The following is a 20,704-nucleotide window of genomic DNA, read 5'->3' as shown; positions in this document are numbered from 1 at the left end:
CCCCATGATAGGTTCATCTTAGGGTTGCCATAAGTTGGAAATGACTTGAAAGTTCACAACAACAACACAAAGTTGAAAGAAACCATAAGGGCCTTCTAGTCCAACACTGCCATGTCCCCCATTAGATAGCTATTCAGCCTTTTAAAAGCATGAGGAAGTTGACTGAAGCTATCCGCTGCCAATTCCTTCTTTCAGTTAGTCTCAAAGGTGCTAGACGATCTCTCTACATACTGATTCTACAGAATGACATGGCTATATCTTTGAACTCCAAAGCAGTGTATTCCACTGTCAAACATTCTTACTGTCAGGAAACTCTTCCTAATGTTTAGGTGGGACCTCTTTACCTGTAGTTCCCTGAAGTAAGCTGAAGATAATGGGGAAGGTGGAGCAAGCGGAGAGAAACCGGGACATTTTAAAAGCAACTGGAAAAATGGGACACCAGAGATTAACTGGGACTGTCTTGTGAATAAAGGAGTTGGGTGGTATGGTGCAGCTGTGCACTCCTTTTCCTCTCGGCCACAAATCGCCATCCAGGTCCAGAAGTACTTACTTGGCTGGCCGGCATTCCATGGTTGTTCATTGGCAGTCCCCATTTGTTAAGCAGATATGTTGCTGGTGAACACGTGAAAAAAATCCTTACCAGGGTGTGGACCTGATCTCCACAGTGCGCTGCCATGGCAGGATAAAGTAAAACAAAGGAACCCATCCCTGTGTCTATCCTCGGAGGTGTTTGCAGTTCAATCACAGTGGCAGATAACAAGGTCCCGGGGAGTTGGCATGACCCCAGCATGGCCAAGGGTGGGTTTATTTTATTTTTTTTGGTATTTTGTGTGGACAGGAGGCCCCCGACCAGCCTCTTGAGGTAGGAGAAACAACAAACACATCCAGTGGTGCATTAAAAACTGACATGTTTTCTTTGGCATGCTTTTGTGGACTGCAGCACACTTAGTAAATATCGAGTATAGGCAGTTGGCAGACATCAGGCCCCATTCATACTGGCCTAAAAGCATGGAGGAACTGGGATGATCCGGTGCCCTCCCCCGAATCGCTCCGTTAGCAAGTGCCCACTACAAATTGAAATCGATGCATTTGACAGAAATCGTGCTTTCTGTAGTCTGCTGGCGAGGTGGCCGCTGCCAATCAAGCTATCGTCATGTGTGATTTGCAGGGCATCGGGGAAGTGTCCTCCCTTTTTAAAGAGCCAGGCACAGGGGTTCAGCGGCTGAAGCAGGGAGAGAGATGCCTCTCTCTCTCTCTCTCTCTTTTTTTATAAACCTGTGGGCTTTTGGGTCAGATCTGCCCCTGTCCCAGGCAAGGATGGGATTGCCATGCTTTTTTTTAATGCTTTTAAGCAACATTAGCTTTCCCTTTGCTTCCCTTGCTGTATCTGCTCAAGAAGACAAATCATTCGCATATTTGCTCAAAAAATTGTTAAAATGAACATTGATTGTTTGCAACATTGTAGCTTCTCCCTCTGCAGAAAGAGTGCAGCCTGGCTCCATCTGCCTCTGGAATAGAACCATGCGCATGTCGCTCAAAAAATGTTAAATGTACCCATTTTGTTTGCAACATTCTGGAATATAACACAATGCGCATGTTCGCTCAAAAAAATTGTTTGAATTTGAAAAGGGGGGGGGTTTGCCTGACATGAGCTCCGTTCATGACCTGATTTTTCCTCCTGCAAGGGAAGGAATGCCCAGCGACAGAGGGCTTTGGGCGGGGATGCAGGAAAAGGGGCTCCTAAAGAATGCCTTCCCTGCTCCCTTGCCCAGGGCTCTTGCCTCCTCCCCCTCCCCTCCGATGAGGGGAGGAAATGCCTTGCCCTTTGCCCACCTCTGACCTAAATCACTCCCTCAATTTGCCTCGATCGTGATCGGCCAAGTTCTCATTCCAGGACCCGGGGTTTTTAAAAAAGAACCGTATTTGCGCCGATTTCAAAAGACCCGCGCTAGGGGCCATTTAACCCGGAACGGGTGTGCAAGCCCTGGATTCGCTTGTGTGGAGTTCGGGTGAGTAGGACTCACGTGATTGAATCGGTTTCAGAACCGATTTTTTTTGTAATGTGAATGGGCCCTGAGACACAGGCTTTGGTAGAAGGGGGGCAATGAAAAGCTACAGATGTCAATTGTCCGAATAGTGGAACTTTAAAGTTTAGACTAAACTCAGAAGGAATCATCCCCAGTGGCATGGTAGCCACCAGCTGCACCTGACTAACGTGGGGGATGGAATGGGCAACTTAGGATAAAAAACCCTATTCGCACATGTAAAGAGCCTTTATTCTCAGTTTATTTGGCATGAGCTGACAAAAGCATATTTGGCATATTTGGCATAAGATGGCAAAAACATATTTGGCACATTTGGCCTAAGCTGACAAAAGCTTATGCCAAATCAAACTGAGTAGTCTTCAAGGTGTCACTAGATCTTTTGTTATTGCTCTTTTTTTTCTTGGATAGACTAACGGAACTATTACATTGAAATTATAGAATCAGAATTATAGAGTTGGAAGAGTCCACAAGGACCATAAAGTCCAATCTCATTCTGCCATGCAGGAATACACCATCAAAACACTCCCAACAGATGGCCATTCAGCCTCTGTTTAAAAACCTCCAAAGAAGGAGACTCCATCAATCTCTGAGGGAGTGTCTTCCGCTGTCAAACAGCGCTTACCATCAGGAAGTTCTTCATAATGTTGAGGTGGAATCTCTTTTCCTGTAGTTTGCATCCATTGCTCTGGTTCCTAGTCTCATCCTTTAACTTTCTCTTCCCTAGGCTAAACATACCAAGCTACTCCTCATAGGGCATGGTTTCCAGACCTTTCATCATTTTGGTCACCCTCTGGACATGTTCCATCTTGTCCATGTCCTTCTTGAATTGTAGTGTCCAGAACTCAACACAGTATTCCAGGTGGGGCCTGACCAAAGCAGAATCGAGTGGCACTATTACTTCCTTTGATCTATATTTTTATTGATGCAGCCTAGAATCTCATTGGCTTTTTTAGCTGCCGCATCAAACTATTGATTCATTTTCAACTTATGGTCTACTAGGACTTCTAGATCCCTTTCTCATGTACTGTTGTCAAGTGAGGTGTCCCCCATCCTATATCTGTGCATTTCATTTTTCTGTTTAAGTGTAGTACCTTGCATTTCTCCCTGTCAAAATTCATTTTGTTAGTTTTGACCCAGCTACCTACTCTGTTATGGTCATTTTGAATTCTGATCCTGTCCTCTGGGGTATTGGATACCATTCCTAATTTGAAGTCATCTGCAAATTTGATTAGCATGCTCTCTGTTCCATCATCCAAATAACTGATAAAGATGTTGAATAGCAGTGGGCCCAGGACAAAACCTGTTGATTCTTTGGTCAACATCTGGTAGATGTTGACCATTGAGTTACACTGGAGAACCTAGAAGTCCCTAGAGAAAACACTTCTCTGGGCATTTGTAGGTCCTCCAGCATGATTCTGTGATCAACCTCTGGAAGATGTTGACCACAGATTTGCCCTGGAGAACCTGGAGATTCCTAGGGAGGTGTTGTATTAGGTAAAAAACAATAGTGTTTTTCTGTTTGTGGTGTTTCCACAGTGACGGGGGTCCTTCACCTCTAACCCCAGAAAATGTGGAGGACCACTGTAATAATCTTTATTTCTTACCTCCCGCTCTCTCTCTCTCTCTCTTTTTCTGTGTTTCGAAGGACGAGGACAATTCCACACTGCTCACATCCTCCAGAGTCAGGCCCTTAGCTACTAGTTACATAAGTGCAGAAGAAAAATAACTTAAATAAACAGCAGCAACTATTCTCACAAGAAAAACAAAAGCCAAGCCACCTCCTGCAAATTTGGCACTGATGCTCAGAGGAGAAAGCATCCTGTTTCACCCCCCTCCCCTGCTTTAGAAATATGATGCCTTTCAAGGTTTTATTCATCTTAAATTTAATCCTGCAGGGGAGCTGAAGGCTTTCCCTTAGGTCAGATCACAGGCTGGAGCCAACAATGTTGAGCAGGAAATGATACAACCCATTTGTATCATGCCGGGAGCAATGGATGCCACAGAAGAAGACCACTTCCTTGTGGTTTCAAGCTTCTGCTTTGACAGGGCTCAAATATCCGAAAAGCACCAGATCCCATCTGATCTTGGAAACAAAGCAGGGTCTGCCCTGTTTGGTACTTGGATGGGAGTCCGCCAACGATTCCAGGTGCTTTAGGCTAGATTTCAGAGGAAGGAACTGGCAAAACCACCCCTGAGCATTCCTTACTTAAGAAAACTCTCTGTGACATAAATGGCATCATCATAGGTCGACAGACACACAAAGACACACATCACAAGGGAGAACATGCCATCTTTAATTTTTTGCATGAAGCTGCTGAGGGAACTGAAGTTGAGAATTTAAATGTAAAAGCCACTTAATGGGAACAATTAACTAATAATAGATATTTCAGATGAATTGAGAGAGAGAGAGAGAGAGAGAGATTATTTATGGCTGATTTGATAATACAGTATATGTGTTGTTGCCATGTGGCTACAAGATAACTTAGGCTGCATCCTCACTACACAAATAATGCAGGTTGACTGCACTTTAACTGCCATGGCTCAGTACTATGGAATCCTGGAAATTGTAGTTCTGGGAGACATTTAACCTTCTCTGTCAAAGTGCTCTGTTCCCAGAATTCCATAGCACTGAGCTGTGGCAGTTAAAATGTTATCAAAGTGGATTATTTCTGCAGTGTGGATGCAGCCATAGTTAAGTCAAGCAGCTGATATAGAATATTGACCTTACTCTACAATGGTAACTAAACAATTTCCAGTGGTAGTGAATGTCTTGAGAGCCAGTGTGGTGTAGTGGTTTAAGTGTTGGACTACAGCTCTAGGGACCAGGGTTTGAATCCATGCTCAGCAATGGAAACCCTCTGGGTCATTTTGGGCAAGTCATATTCTCTCAGCATTGAAGGAAAGCAAAGGCAAACCCTCTCTAAACAAATCTCACCAAGAGAACCCCATGATAGGCTCATCATAAGACAGAAACGACTTGAAGACACACAACAAGTGGCTAGTTTCCATATCACTGGGTCAGTGGATCCCTTCTGGGCTTTAGTGGGAACAGCCAGTGTGGTGTAATGGTTTGAGCATTGGACTAGGACACTGGGAGACCAGGGTTCAAATCCTGGCTCGGCCATAGAAATCTACTGGGTGACCTTGGGCAAGTCACATTCTCTCAGCTTCAGATGATGGCAATGGCAAACCCCTCTGAAGAAACTTGCCAAGAAAACCCTGTGGAGTTTATCATACAGGGGGAAATCTCATGCACAAATGGGGATTTAAATTGGAAAAAACCCTGTAAAAGCAGGTTGATTTTCACACAATGTTGTTAAAATGGTGTTAACCTAAATACTGTAGAAAGTAGATGGAAAGTAGACAAAAGCTGCTCCTTTTTACTTTCTGTTCGGGTTAACATCACTAACAACAATGTGCATAAAAATCAACCAGCTTTTTCAGGTTTTCCCCAGCTTTTAAGTCCCATTTTTGCAAGGGATTTTCCCATTGTGATAAACTCCTAAAATAGGGTTGCCTTAGGGTTGCCATAACTTGGAAACAATTTGAAAGCACACAACAACAACAATAAATGAGTTATCAACTATGTTTGGCCCTAGCTGCAAAATAGGTCCAGCAGCATCATGGATACGTCATTTAAGGTCTGATGAAAACCCCACCTCTCACTATCTGCTGTTGTTACTTTTGGGGCATCTTGGACCTCTCATGGTAACCAATTGCTTCCAGAGAGGAGATTTTCCAATCCCTGAAACACACTTGGCATCCCAAGGATCGACACAATGATGGCACACATGCACACACACACACTCTCTGACCCCACATGCAATCCTTGAACAGCTCTCTTATTGTTCGAAGGCATCTTCCTTCCCAGGTCCTCCTCCATCAAACAGTGTGCCTTTCTTCCTCTTCCCTTAAATAAACATCGCTAATGCCTTTGGCATTGTGCAATGCACCCTCCAACCTTCCAGTGCCCTACTCCAGAAAGCGGAAATCTGGGGAAGAGCCAGGCATTGGGGGGGAACCCCTTTGCTCACCCTTTTGCTCACCCTGGTAGGAAAAACAAAATTGGCCATCCTGACTCAAGCAGGAGGAGGAAAGAGGTGTTTGCTTAGTGTCTGTGCCAGTCTGGCAATGAACCTGAAAGGAATGCCAACCCATACTCCAGTTGAGAGCTACCTATGCAGATCAAGCTTACCAGTTGTCTCTCTTCCCTAAGGTTGCCAAATCTCAGGGCCTAGACCAACCTTTCTCAACCTGGATGAATCCTTGAAATAATGTTCAGATCTCAGGGTATAATAATTATTATATGTACAGCTTAAAAATAAGAGCCAGTGTGGAGTAGTGGTTTGAGTGTTGGATTATGACTCTAGAGACCAGGGTTTGATTCCCTGCTTGGCCACAAAGCCCACCTTGGTCAAGTCACATTCTCTCAGCCTCAGTCAATGGCTAACCTCCTCTGAAGCAACTTGTCAAGAGAACCTCATGATAGGCGTGCTTGTTGTTGTTGCTGTGTGCCTTCAGGTGGCTTCCGACTTATGGCAACCCTAAGGCATTCACCTATCATGGGGTTTTCTTGGCACATTTCTTCAGAGGGGAGTTGCCATTGCCATCTTTTGAGGCTGAGAGAGAGTGACTTGCCCAAGGTCACCCAGTAGGCTTCCATGGCCGAGGCAGGATTTGAACCCTGGTCTCCCAGTGTCCTAGTCTAATGCTCAAACCACTACACCATGCTGGGTCACTATAAGTTGGAAACAACTTGAAGGCACACAACAACAACAACAACAACAACAACAACAACAACCAGCTTTAAAAAACTTTTTATGGTTTTTCCCAACCATGGTCTCTCTCACAGAAGCTCTAGCGACCTCCCACTGGAGGCTTCTTGGCTGAGAAACCGTGGCCTAGACTCACTTCTCCAGTCCTCAGAGCAAAGAGGAGGAATCTCAGTGTGAGGGCGTTACCTGGAAAAGTATGTATATACTTTGTTCCCATTTCTTGGACTTGGTATTTTTTGATTTGAATTGGCATACTCTGTGCGGTTGAATGTATCCTGCTTAATGTTGTTGTTGTGTGTCTTCAAGTCGGTTCCAACTTACAGTGAACCTAAAGCCACCCCATCATGGGGTTTTCTTGGAAAGTTTCTTTAGAGGGAGGGTTGGCATTGCCATCCTCTGAGGCTGAGAGAGTGTGACTTCCCCAAGGTCACCAGTGGCTTTCATATAGTAATGCTGTCACCAGGGACTGCCCCATATAACATCAATCTTGTAAAATCACCAGTGACTGATGGACAGCAACAGTGTCACAATATCGATATGTTAAAATTCAAAGAGCATGTGTGGTTTTTGCCCTAAAATAACGGTGGACAACCTCAGCATATCTAAGGGCCAGTTTTCTACTCCTGAAAGAGGTAGCATTTTGTGCATTTTGGGATTACTCAAAATGCACAAATGTGCAGCAGGAAAAATGCAAGAGGTAAAAGACCATATATATAGCCCACAACAACCTTGAGCACACTCTTACTTTTAGGAGCACACTGACTGGGAGGAGCTACTATATTAAACAACACATCACCTGCTGTCTTATTTATGTTGGGATGTCACCTGCAGTAGGTGGACAAAACAATCACAGACCTGCGTACACACTACTGGAAACACAGATTTTCAATCCTGACTAGGAAAGCAGAGCAACCAGCAACCATGCACTTTAACCCAGAACTGTTTGGTATTGAGGAGCCATCTTCTTCAGGAGTTTTGGAAAAAAAGGAGGATTTCTGGATTTATAGAATCCCTGCTAATCCAAAAATCACAGTGCTGCCTCTTCTCCACCACTGATTCCAAGGAGGCATCTGCACTGTAGAAAGAATGCAGTTTTTCATCATTTTAAATGCTGTAGCACCATCCTATGGAATCCTGGGATTTGTAATGGCATATATAGGTCTGTCCCTGGCTTTCCACTCCACCAAATAAATGCCTCTGAGGAAGTCTATGAAAGCTCATGCTGCCAACTTCTCTCTTTCAGTTAGTCTCAAAGGTGCCACAAGATCTCTCTGAATACTCATTCTACAGATTAACATGGCTATATCTTTGAATTCTGAGATCTGTAGTTTGACAAGGTCTTTAGCCTTCTCTGCCAAAGAGGGCCAGCATCTCACAAAACCACAAATCTCAGGATTCTGTTGGATGGAGCCATGGCAGTTAAAGTGGTGTCCAACTGCATTCTTTCTACAGTGTCAATGCAGCCCAAGTCAGCATTCTTAGGATCGTGTTGCAAGACTTCAAGTTGAAAGGTACAATCCGTGGAGCCCTTTTCGATGGCCTCTAGTTTCGGAAAACCTTGCACAACCGAAATGGCAGAAGAAGACTCTCTGGATCATCTCCCGCACGTCACACAAGAAGGACTGTAAACTATCCACCACTGGGCTGCTAAATATAGCCACACAGCACTTCAAAATGTGAAACTGCATCCGGTAGAATATTAACAGCCTCTGAAGTGGGGTTATGCACTCCAGACATTTGGCCTAGTCTTGCCAGAAATTCCTCAGATGAAGGAAGAGAAGGAACTTTTTAATTGCACGTGCCTTTTCTCAGAGGAGAGAGAGAAGGGGAGTATTGGTGGCTTCCATGTCAGTAGGGTAGTGAATCCTCCTCCGGGTTTTAGTTGGCATTTTAAAGGAGCTGTCCAAGGTGCTGAGGTTGTTTTATGCACTTTTGCATGTGAAAGAGAGAGTGAGGGAGAATTGGTTTCAGCACCTTGGAGCATTCCTTTAAAGTTCAGACTAGAATCTGGAGCCAAGTTGGTGTCTCACGAATATGGAAGGCATACCAGCTGCTGGAAAGTGAGGAAAACATGAAGGAAAGATAGCATGAATTGAAGAGGAAGAGAGAGAGAGAGTTTTGAAGAGAAAGATGATAAAGAGCAGGACTGGCTCTAGCATGAAGTAAGATGCTGCCTCAGGGAGCAAAGTTATTTATTCATTTATTGATACATACCCCTTAGATCCCAACATTTTCAAACGGTATAATCAAGAAAATGTAAAACCCAGGCAGTGGTTGTATTGTATTATGATGCTAAGGACATAGACAAGAGCTAACATGGCATAATAGTTTGAATGTTGGACTACGACTCTGGAGACCAGGGTTCAATTCCCAGCTTGGCCATGAAGCCCATTGGCTGTCCTTGGGCAAGTCACACGCTCTCAGCCTCAGGGGAAGGCCATGGCAAACCTCCTCTGAACAAATCTTGCTGAGAAAACCCCATGATAGGTTCACCTTAGGGTCGCCATAAGTCAGAAACAAACTTGAAGGCACACAGAACACAAGGACACTGAATAATGCAGGGTGTGTGTGTGCATATATGCATATGCATGTCCAGTTATATTTGTGTATGTGTGTAACTAAAAAGCAAATCTTAACCTGTGCTTGCCTAGGAACCACAAGCCTGTAACCAATCCTGCCTGGGAAGCTGCTAGACCCAACAACCAGCCAGGCGTTTCAACTCAGAACATCACAGCTGAATCTGCACTGCAGAAATAAGCCACACTGACACCACTATTAAAGCACCAGCACCGGTTTAACTGTCATGGCTCCATCCTATGGAATACTGGGACCTATAGGTTGTTGTGGCCATCCTTCTGGACTAGATGGCCTTTAGGGGTCCCTTCTGCCTCTATTCACCTTCTTAAAAGGAGAGAGAGAAAGAAAGTAGGCACAGGGGGCATCCATACACCCCTCTTTCCCTAGCCTTCCCCTCTGCCCTCCTCATGCCCCTGCCCCCTTCATCTCTCCAGACTAGATGACCTTTAGGGATCCCTTCTACATATCTGCATCTTCTTAAAAGGAGAGAGAGAGAGAGGCACAGGGAGCATTCATACATCCCTCCTTCCCTATCTTGTCCCCTTCATCCCTCCAGACTAGATGACCTTTGGGTATCCCTTCTGCATCTATTCACCCTCTTAAAAGGAGAGAGAAAGAAAAAGTAGGCACAGGAGGCATCCATACACCCCTCCCTCCCTCCCTCCCTCACTGTCTTTCCCCTGTCCTCCCCATGCCCATTCCCCCCTCATCCCTCCAGACTAGATTATCTTTAGGGATCCCTTTTACATCTATGCATCCTTTGTTCTCTCCATCCACCTGCTCCCTTCATCCCTCTGGACTAGATTACCTTTAGGGGTACCTTTTATATCTATTCATCCTCTTAAGAGGAGAGAAAGGGAGAAGGAGAGAAAGTAGACACAGGGGGCATCTATAAACCCATCCTTTCCCCGTCCTCTCCATGCCTCTTCCTCTGCCCACTCCATCCTTCTGGACCAGATGACCTTTAGGGCTCCCCTTCTGTATCTATGCATCCTCTTAAAAGGAGAGAGAGAGAGGGGGGGGACAACCCAGCTCCCTCCTTCCTTATCCTGCCGTCTGTCCTCCCTGTCCACCTGCAAAGCCCCTGCCCTCTTCATCCCTCCGGACTAGATGACCTCTAGGACCCACTCCTGCCTCTCTGCCTGCCCTTAGAGGAGGTGGACTTTGCCTCCCTCACGTCACTCGGGGGGCGGAGGGGTGGGAGGGTTGGTAGCCCGGCGGGCCCTTTACCTGTGCCAGGACCAAGGCCGGCTGGCACTCTCCTCTCTGCTCCTGGTGCATCTTCCTCCTGCTCCTGATCATCATGTCTTCTTCGCTGCTGGAGGCGTCGGGCTTCTTCCTGGCGACCCTGGGCTGGGGGATGCTGGCCATCACCCTCTTCAACAGCTACTGGAGGGTCTCCACCGTCTCCGGGAACGTCATCACCACCTCCACCCTCTTCGAGAACCTCTGGCAGAGCTGCGCCACCGACTCCACTGGGGTCTACAACTGCTGGGAGTTCCAGTCCTTGCTCGAGCTGCCTGGTAAGTTGGCAACCCAGGGGATGAGGAGGATGATGATGGATGAGGCCCAGTTGCCCCACAGCCCCCAGGGACAAGATCTGTGGGCTCCTGGAAGGCAGCTTCCATCCCATCCTTGGGAAGAAAGTTTTTCCTCTACCCTCCTCCTCCACTTTCCTTTAAACACTCGTTTCCGAAATTGCTGGAAGCAAGTTCACTGATAGACTTCTGAATGGGTGCATCTGCACCAAACTTTGCTCCTTCAGGTGTCCCAGATGCTTCCTTCCCGTCTTCGGGGGAGAAAGTTTTTCCTCTACCTTCCTCCTCCACTTTCCTCAAAACCAGCAGTCCCAAAACGGTGCCCTTTAAGGGATTTGGCACTTCAGCTCCTCAAATCCCACACCATTGGCCAACTTGCTAAAGCTTCTGGGAGCTTGAAGTTCAAAATCTCTTTAAAGAGCAAAATACTCCAAAATCCCAAATGATCCACAGTGAGATTGCTCTCGATGGTTCAGCGTTCACAAACTTGGTTTCGTGCACAAAATTATTTTTAAAATATCATGTATAAAATTACCTCCAGGCAATGTGGACAAGGAATGCCATGTTTAGAGGGTTGAGTCCCATCTCCAGGATATCTCATTACGCCTGTGCAAATGTTCCAAAATCAGGAAAAAAACCCTCCAAAATCCCAAATCCTTCTGGTCCCAAGCATTTCAGATAAGGAAGACCCAACTGTAGTTAGATTTCCCATACCTTGATTCTGTCATTGATCAGAATGGAGACTGCAATCAAGAAATCAGAAGACTAATAATCTGGTTTGATACCCCTTTAACTGCCCTGGCTCAATGCTATGGAATTCTGGGAACTGTAGTTTTGTGAGGCATTTAGCCTTCTCTTTCAAAGAGTTTTGGTGTCCTAACAAACTACCGTTCTCAGAATTCCAGAGAATTGAGCTAAGGCAGTTAAAGTGGTGTTAAACTGATTATTTCTCCAGTGTGGATGCGGCTTAGGACTTGGAAGGTCAGTTGTGGAAGAACTAGACAATAGTCTAGTAATATTTAATTGTTAAATTTAAAATTTAATTTAATCTAATTTAATTGCATAAATACCTCCCTAAAAATCTCCAGGTGCTGATCATAGAATCATTCTAGAGGACCTACAAATGCCTAGAGAAGTCTTTTTTCTAGGAATGTCTAGGTTCTCCAGCACAATTCTTTAGTCAACTTCCAGCAGAAAGCAGAATTGCACTGGAGGACTTAGAGATTCCTAGAGAGGACATATTAATCAAATCTGGAAAAGTCAGAGACACAAATGTGTAGTAGAATTTGTCGAGCTCTTCAGGCATTGTTGGACTGCAACTCCCATCAGTCCTTATCCAGAAGTAATGGTGAGGAAAGTTGTGAGTTCTAGTCTACCATCATCAGGAAAGCCACTCAGTTTCCCTCCCTGCCACAACAGAGTCAACTTGCGAACATCTTTCTTCAAGGAGCAGCAAGGAGCAAATTATCTGAAGGCTCGACAGAGAAAGGTTAAGAAGACTACCTGGGAACAGGTAGCTTTTGACGGTTGCCCAAAATGCCAAGTTTTTTTTCTTCATTGTTTATTGTGCTTGTTAGCATCCTGGTAGGTTGTTTGCAGTAGGTTTCTGCTGGCTGAAAACATTCAAAAAAGCTGTGTATCCACTGGCACATGGGCAGAGAGCAAGGCCAAAGCATGAAATTCCGCTCCAGGGAGGGTAACTTGGACACAAAAGAGAGGCTGCCAATTTCTCAGCTGACCTCCTGCCTTGACACAGCAGGATCTGGGTACCCTTGAACATTTCACAGAGGAGTGAAATTTGGACATGGATAAGATCAGTGACGGCCCCAATCGTGGTGTCACCTGGTGCACAGGGGGGCTGCCAAGGGTAGGGTGGACAAAAATATGTATTCAATGTTTTCCTTTGCTGCAACAGCAGCCTCCTCCTCAAGAGGAAGTCACTGCTGCAGCCAAGCCTAGAAGTTGTGCTTGCTCCTTCTCACCCCACAGTGGGAGGAGGGTCCAATCAGGTGTCACCCCTCTTCTCAGGTGTCACCCAGTGAGGTCAGCATTCCCTGCACCTCCCTAGGGACACCACTGACTGTAATGACCAAGGTTCAGCCTCAGACACATAGCCACAGCATTGTAGCTACATGTTAAATTCCCATCCAACACCTAAAGACCACCTGAAAAGGTAGTCATCTGTCTATTGTGGCTGCTGAGTGGGGCATTGGCATCATTAGAGTTGGTGTCACCCCAGTGTGATAACTCATGTGGTCACCCCACAGGCTGCCTGACTGGCACACCCCTTCTGCCAGCCAGGCTGCTTCTACCATGATGTGAATAGGGTATGCTGTTGCCAGCCTGTTCCGGATCTGGTACAACTGTTCAGTGAGTGAGAAAGGGAGGTGATGCCCTTCCTTTTTTGCCCACCAGCCACACCAGTCCCAAAAGAGGCTGCCAGGAGGCAGTAGCACCCTATTCCAAACAGTGTCCACCAGCAATGGGCAGCAGAGGTGCCCTGGCTGGTGTAGGGAGGGTATCGCGAATGTGTATTGGGATGGATGGGAGTGATTGCCCCACTGTGTGTTCATCGCCCCTCTGAGGTGTCACCCAGTGTGATTTGCACCCCTGCACTACAGTAGTGATGCGCCTGGAGTGAGGCACTGCAGGATGCCATGGCCAACTCTTTCTCACCAGAGAGTGAGACTGCGATTAAGAGTTTTGACATGCCCCCACATAGGGGTCTCTGCTTCTGTTCTTCACAGTCTTACTCACTGGTGAAGAAGGGTGGTCACATCATCCTGCAGCACCCCTCTCAGCAGCAGAACCAACCTCCATTGTTCTGGATGTCTGGCTTTTAAGGTGAGCTTTAGGGTTATCTGGGCAATAGAATTGTTGCTGTTGCTGTGTGCCTTCAAATCATTTCTCACTTATGGTGACTCTAAGGCAAATCAATCAATCAAAATAATGAGGCTTTCTTGACAGGCTTTATGAACAACAGGCCTGGTTGCATTTGCTGCACTTGGCGAGTCCTCCTCCTTATTCTGCTTGTGGCACCTTTGGAAGTTGAAAACAGGAAGGCCTCCAACCTGGACCATTCTCTAGCATCAACTTCCTCACCCTTTGGGGGGAACTATCTCCCATCCCTGACCTGTTTTGGCTTCAGTCCCATTCCTTTGTGGAAGGTGTGTGTGTATGTGTGTGTGGATGTCCATTGTGCAATTGGAGGAGGTGGCACAGAATCAGGAAAGAAACAAGAAAGCAATGAACGAGCTTTGTCATTTCTCTCTTGCATCCCTTCATAGCTCAACTGTGGGCCCATAACCCAGCATTATTGACCAGTCTCAGGCCAACACTCCTGTCTTTGACCTCGTCCCAACTAGCTCCCCTAGCATCACTATCTATACATCCTTGTTCTTTCTGCTTAAACTCACCCAAGGGCTTGACTACTGAGGATAAGGTGGCTATGGTTGAGTTTCAGGGCTTGGACCCTGTTTTTCCAATCCTCAGAGTGAGCAGGAACAATCTCAGGAGAGAGAGCTGTCTTGAAAAGTGTGTGTGTTTATACATTGCCCTCTTTCGGTAAGACTTGCTGGTTTTGATTTGAATGGCTTACTCTGTGCAACTATGCTCGATTTAAGGCATCATGCTTACCAGGGCGTCTTGTGACAATGGGGGAATCTCTAGATTACAGGCTTAGGCCTGAAATCTGGTATAGTCCTGACCTGGCAATCCTAGCTTAGTACAAAAGGCCCAGCAAAACCCAACTTTGGCTAACAAGGGTTTACAATCAGGTTGCCTAAGTATGACTTCAGAACCATAGGAAGTGACCAGGAGGACCTGTGATAACATGCTGTGGCATGGATGGAGTTTAGGGACTCAAATCTATCCAACTCTATCTTCTTACCTACTCAGATACTCACACTTGCTCCCAGGATAGTCCTTTCCACCTCCCTACATTTAATCATCATTTCATGGCTACTGCATGCTCATGGTCTTCCCCTGATAGACAGAAAAACATGAAGGAAGGAAGGAAGGAACTTTGAAAGGCTATTTGTTATGTTTATTTGCTCATGAGAAGGGTAACCATGTTATCAACTTTACTCAAACAGTCACCACCTTTCGAAAGAAAAGGCAAAGGGATTTGTGGTTTTGGCAAGCACAGTGAGTAAACAGGTCCGTTTCATGGCCTATAACAAAGCCATTCAATATGTAGAACTAGGGATATAAACCAAAAATTTTGCTCTTGCAGGCAAGAGAGAATAATTTAACTGTTTTTCTCCTCACGAAGTCATCAAAAAATTTGCAGTTTTTGAAGATTATTCTCACTTCAGGAGTTATTCTGAGCAAAAAAATATGTCTTTTGTGCAGGAAAGAACGTTTCTGTGCAGGAAACAATGTTTTGGACAAAAATGTTTCTGAGCAGAAATGCTGTTTTCTGTGCAGTCCTATATGTGCATTTTTATGCAGAGTAAGTCTAGAGGCCCTTTCATACTATACAGATATAGTGCTATGAAACCACTTTAGCTGCTATAGCAGCATCCTATGGAATTCTGGGATCTGTAGTTTGTTGAGGCACAAAACTCTGGCTGAGAATTCTAAACAACTCTCGCTAAACTGCAAATCCTAGGATTCCATGGGATGGAGCCGTAATAGTCAAAGTGGTGTCAAACTGCATCAATCCTGCAGTATGGCATCAGCCTATATTCCTCCATCTTGAACTTAATACTCAAAGCAGCTGCTTCTTGTGGCTTAATAGTAAGATTGGCCTGACATCCTAGCCTAGTTTTCTAGTTTCTGTTGTTTAAAGTGTTGTTGGAGTCTATTGCATTGTTGATCATGTCTCCCTCTTTTCCTTCCTAGCCTACCTGCAAGCCTCCCGGGCGCTCATGATCACTGCGTTGGTGCTGGGCTTCTTAGGAATTCTCTGTGCCATGCTGGGGCTGCAATGCACCAAAGTGGCAGAAGGCAACCCTAATGTCAAGGCAAAGATGGCTGTTCTTGGGGGATGTATGTTCATTTTGGCTGGTAAGTTAAATAAAGAGGGACCTTTTATCTTTGCAAAAGACAATGGTGAAGGAATTTAGACAGCCATCGACTAAAAAAGGAAATTGCTAGGGTCTGTAGAGTAAGTTGCTAGGTATAAGCCAGAAAATATGTATATACATTCAATGTGCGAGGACTGTGGATTGCACCGGATGACACGACACCTCAGAAGGGATGTCATCTGGTGCATTGGTGGGAAAGGGTGCCTTCCACGTCTGGCGATTTTGTTGGCCAGGTGGCTAAGAGAGCTGCCTCCATTTGTTGTTCAAACAGCAGTTCAACCAGACCCAGAAAAGACTATTGAAGCCTATGGAGTATTCATCACCTACATAGCCATACTTCATATTAATTTCTTTAATAATCATAGCCATTGGTATCTTACACCACTAACTTAATTCCAAGCATCAATAAGGGTGTGTGAAGTGTATGGACTGAACTAGGTGACACCTCAGAGGGGTGTGTGAACCAGTGTGCTGGCAGGAAGGAGCTTCTTTCTGGGTTTGATGGGTAGACAGGAAAGCAAGTCTCCTTCCTCTCCCATCTGTCCAGCAGCTTCTCCAGACCTGGAATGGCTACGGATGGCAGGAACATTTATGATCATTGCAACAGTGTCACGATTGTAAATATGTAGTGTTACTGGATATTGTATGGAGCAGTTATGGATATATACAAGGTGCAGGCCATGATTTTCCAAAACATCAAAGCCTATTCCTCCCAGCAGAACCTGCCAGTATATCCAGAGGTGAGCAATGCTGGGAGCTGGAGGGACAGATGATTCCCTGCTCTAAGGCACACAAAATGTAAAAGCCTCCATATGTTTGCTAATATAAAAATGTGTATTACTATATCCAATTTTTAAAGAAAAGGTATGCCTGCATGCATATTATTTCTTGGTATTTGGAGGCCACTCATAAACTGTGGCTACAACACACAAAGGCTTAAATTGTAGCTTACTTAATAGCAGCTTATTTAACTTGTGCAGTCCAGCACTACACAGGGATTTCTGTGCATCATCTTCCTAATGCTACTTCACATTCCACTTAACTTTCCTTTTTCTTCTTCCTGCTTAGGTATCTGTGGTATGGTGACTATCTCCTGGTATGCTTTCAATATCACCCGTGATTTTTTTAACCCGCTCTTTGCTGGCACAAAGTAAGTGCATAAAACAGTGACAAATAGGGAGTTGGGGTTGAATGTTAGGCAGCAGATTATTTAATAATGCTAAACTAAGGGATTGCAAACATGTTTAGGCTAGCCATCAGGGGAATAGCCATAACTGGATTGCCACAGACATTGTTTTTTGGTTGGGTTCCAAGATCTCAGGGCCTGGCCTTGAGCCTCAAGCCCTAGAACCAATTCTTCAGTCATCTGGCTTGAAGAGAAGGAATCTCAGGTTGAGAGTTCTGACTTGAAAGTATGTGCTTTCCACATTGGCTAGGCTTAGTCCTTTTTATTTTAATGGCACACTTTATGCCACTCTGATTGATGCTTAATGTATTATGCTTAATGGCATCACCAGGACCCATTTCTTGTAATATCACAAGGGATTATCTCTAGGTCTCAAGTTTTAATACTAAAACCCCAAGGGCCTGAGATACTGTAGTCCCAAGATAGCTTCCTATGGCTGCCAGCAGTGGCCCATGGTTCCCATCTTGGTACGGTGGGGGAAACAAATCCACTCCGAGGCTGAGATTCTGCAACAAATATATAGCTACAATTTCATTGCTATGCTTTAACTCCCCATCCCACCCCACGAAACCCATCTTAAAGGCCAGTTGTCTGGAATGATGGAGGTCTTTCTTCAGGAGAGCGAGATGCTAAAGAATGATGTATCCAACTTCCAGCCTCGTCCCACTGGCAACTGAGGCTGTGATGAAGAGTTGTGGCAGGTCTCCACAGGCCTCCTTGCTTCTGCTCTTTGCAGGCTTGCTTGCTGGTGGGAGAGTGCCATGTCATCCTTCAGCAGAAGAGACTTCTGTTGCTCCAGATGGCTGAGTAGCTTATAAATTGGGCTTTAGGATCATTTATGGATCATTTATGGTCCTTTATGGATGCCAGCCCAGGTTTTACAGGTGGGCCACGTATTATATGAGTTCATATAACATGGATTCACTTTCATACATCGGGAATTTTTTTTTCTCTAGGCATTTTCTAGGTACTCTAGGGCAATTCTATGAAATGCTTGCTCTGGAAGTTGACTATAGAGTCATGCTGGAGGACCTAGACTTTCCTAAAGAGAACACTTCTCTAGGCACATGTAGATTTTCCTGCGTGACTTTATGGTCCATGTCCAGCAGAAGTATACCATAGAGTTGTGCTGGAGGATTTAGAAAATGCCTAAAGAAAAAACTTTGTCATTTCAGGTAAGAGAAATATGCCTCCAGATTTTATGCAAAAGTCATATTTATATGAAGGGTCCTGGGACAGATTCCTTGCATAATATGCAGGCTGCTTGTATTACAGCAGCTATTTTTTAAAATAGTTAAGACTATACAGCTATGAGTTGTCCATGTTTTAATCAGTAGTGATTAAACACACACATTGCTGAACCCTATCTTTCAAAAGATGGTGAGCGCCTTTAAGATTCATACTGAAACCTGGAGTAGATTCACCACTACCTTGAAACGGGTACCACTTTCAGCTACTCATTTTGAGTCAAAGCACTACTTGGTCTTTAATGACTAATTCTCTGGTGCAGATGTAATGTAATGGAAATTTTTATTATTGTCAAGATCCAGTGTATTGGTAGAAGTTGAAAGTGCTAGATGTGGTGTGTTTATACAGATCAAAACAACTGGGAGGGGGTTGGCTTCCAGTGTCTTCATTGACAGGGATTTCCAATGTGTCTTCTTTCACGCTTTAGGTATGAAATTGGGCCTGCTCTGTACTTGGGCTGGAGTGCATCGCTGCTGGTGATAATTGGTGGCAGTTGTCTGTTCAGTTCATGTCGGAAGCAGTTATCACAGGACAAGAGGTGAGAATAGCATGAGAGTTGGGCATGATTCCCTTGCTGCCCATTTCATTTCTGTGGCTTGTGCCACTTCCTTGCTATTGTCATCACTGCCCTTTGCTTGCCCTGTTTCTCTCTGTCCCTTTCTGAGCAGCTGGTTGCTTCTGTGTACAGTATAGTTATGTTGTTCTTTGGACAACTCTGCCATCCCAAGCCAGGACCTATCTAAACTGTGTGTGAGAACGACAATAGAAATGTATCCACAAACTCCAGTCCATCAACAGTGGGTTGAATAGAGACAATGATTTCCTTGCATATTACACACATTCTAACACTAACTAACCCCCCAGACTCATAGGGGCTCTCTTGGCCAGTTCATCATGTCTCCTTTCTGCTTCCTACACTACTTTCCAATACTCTTTCGTACGGTTATCTACTCACCTTGGCTTTCTGCAGCATCCTTCTCCTGCCTTTGTGTCACAATAGCCATTGACCATCCAACCAACTTGTCACCTAATCTCCATACCCACAAATGTTTGCATTTCTATTGCTATTCTCCCACACAGCCTGCTTATATAGTCAGTCTCTGGACCCTCCACTCAACCCCATGCATCTGAGGAAGTAGACTCAAGTCCAGGAAAGCTCAGGCTACCAGCTTTTTTTCAGTTAGTCTCAAAGGTGCTACAAGATCCCTTTGCATACTGCTTTTCCAGACAAAAATGGTTATGTCTTTAAATTTGCTTATCAACCAGTAATACTGATGTTCCCTTTCCTCTGCCTTTGTGTCTTGACAGTTACACGTATCCATACAAGGCTTCCAAGAATGCAATGTCAGCTCCTGCAGCTTCGGTCCCCCGTCCTCGCATAGAGTCTAATGCCAGCAGTGGTGGAAAGTATGGCAAGAACGCTTACGTCTGAGCCCGCGTGGGAGACAGGGGGATATGGTCCCCTGGAAAGACGTTATCAGGGTACTTCTCTGGCACCCTGGAACCTGAAGGAGTTTGCTTTGGAAACAGAGATGGCAAGGGACGAAGGAAATCGCTGTCCTATCTCTAGCTCAGGTCTTCGGACTTGAACTCACAATGATGCTAGGAACTGGACGAAGGCTCTGTTGAGTTTGACCCTATCATGCTGCCTTGTATGTGGTTATTTATTGCCGAGGAAAACTGTCTTGTGTATCACAATTTTGTCCACTTTTCCCTCTGGTTGGATGAAATTATCTTGCAGGGTTTTGGTAGCTCTGTGATCAGTAGATGGTATTGAAAAGGAAATGTACTGGGACTCCATCAAATCACATCTTTTCCCTGAAGCAGCTCCTTCTTCACTTACTTGCAGAGGTTTTCAGATCAAGTAAAGGACCCTTTCAGCTAATGCAAAGAACTGGACTGATACTTCCTTCCTATATTCCAGAGCTGTGAACTAGCATTGATCCAAGTGGTTGGGGTACCTAGCCACAAATTTGCTTGTATATATTTAAATGACTATTTTCCTAATATTATGGATGTTGTGTATCTTTCTGAACCCTATGAATATATATCTTAATAGACTGGGAGGTGGGATGTAAAGCTTAAGAGGAGGAAATGGAGCACAAGTGTTGAATGAAGAGAACTGATGCAGAAAACATATTTGCTTTAGCAACACTGCAATCTGATACATCCTTTCCAGGGAGTAAGTTCCACTGAAGCCAGCAAACCTTGCTTTTGAGTAGACCCTCATAGGCTTGTGCTGACAAAGGTAGAAGAGGTCTCCTCCCCACTTTTAAATGGCTATTTTTTCATGGAAGACTACATT

At 45.0% G+C, this 20,704-nt stretch overlaps 1 protein-coding gene across 1 annotated transcript; it reads left to right on the top strand.

Annotated features, from left to right (window-relative positions):
- Positions 1 to 10,653: 10,653 nt before the first annotated feature.
- On the top strand, positions 10,654 to 20,406 carry CLDN15 (claudin 15). Its single transcript, XM_042473050.1, has 5 exons — positions 10,654 to 10,920; positions 15,781 to 15,945; positions 17,034 to 17,115; positions 18,827 to 18,937; positions 19,708 to 20,406. The coding sequence occupies exons 1-5, from the start codon at positions 10,701 to 10,703 to the stop codon at positions 19,829 to 19,831; spliced, it is 702 nt and encodes a 233-aa protein (XP_042328984.1). The 5' UTR covers positions 10,654 to 10,700; the 3' UTR covers positions 19,832 to 20,406.
- The last annotated feature ends 298 nt before the right edge of the window (positions 20,407 to 20,704 follow it).

Source organism: Sceloporus undulatus, chromosome 6, assembly GCF_019175285.1.
Source record: "Sceloporus undulatus isolate JIND9_A2432 ecotype Alabama chromosome 6, SceUnd_v1.1, whole genome shotgun sequence".
In the NCBI taxonomy this organism is placed as follows: Eukaryota; Metazoa; Chordata; class Lepidosauria; order Squamata; family Phrynosomatidae; genus Sceloporus; species Sceloporus undulatus.
Note: the sequence above shows the minus strand (reverse complement) of the source record. Positions and strands in the feature narration are given on the sequence as shown.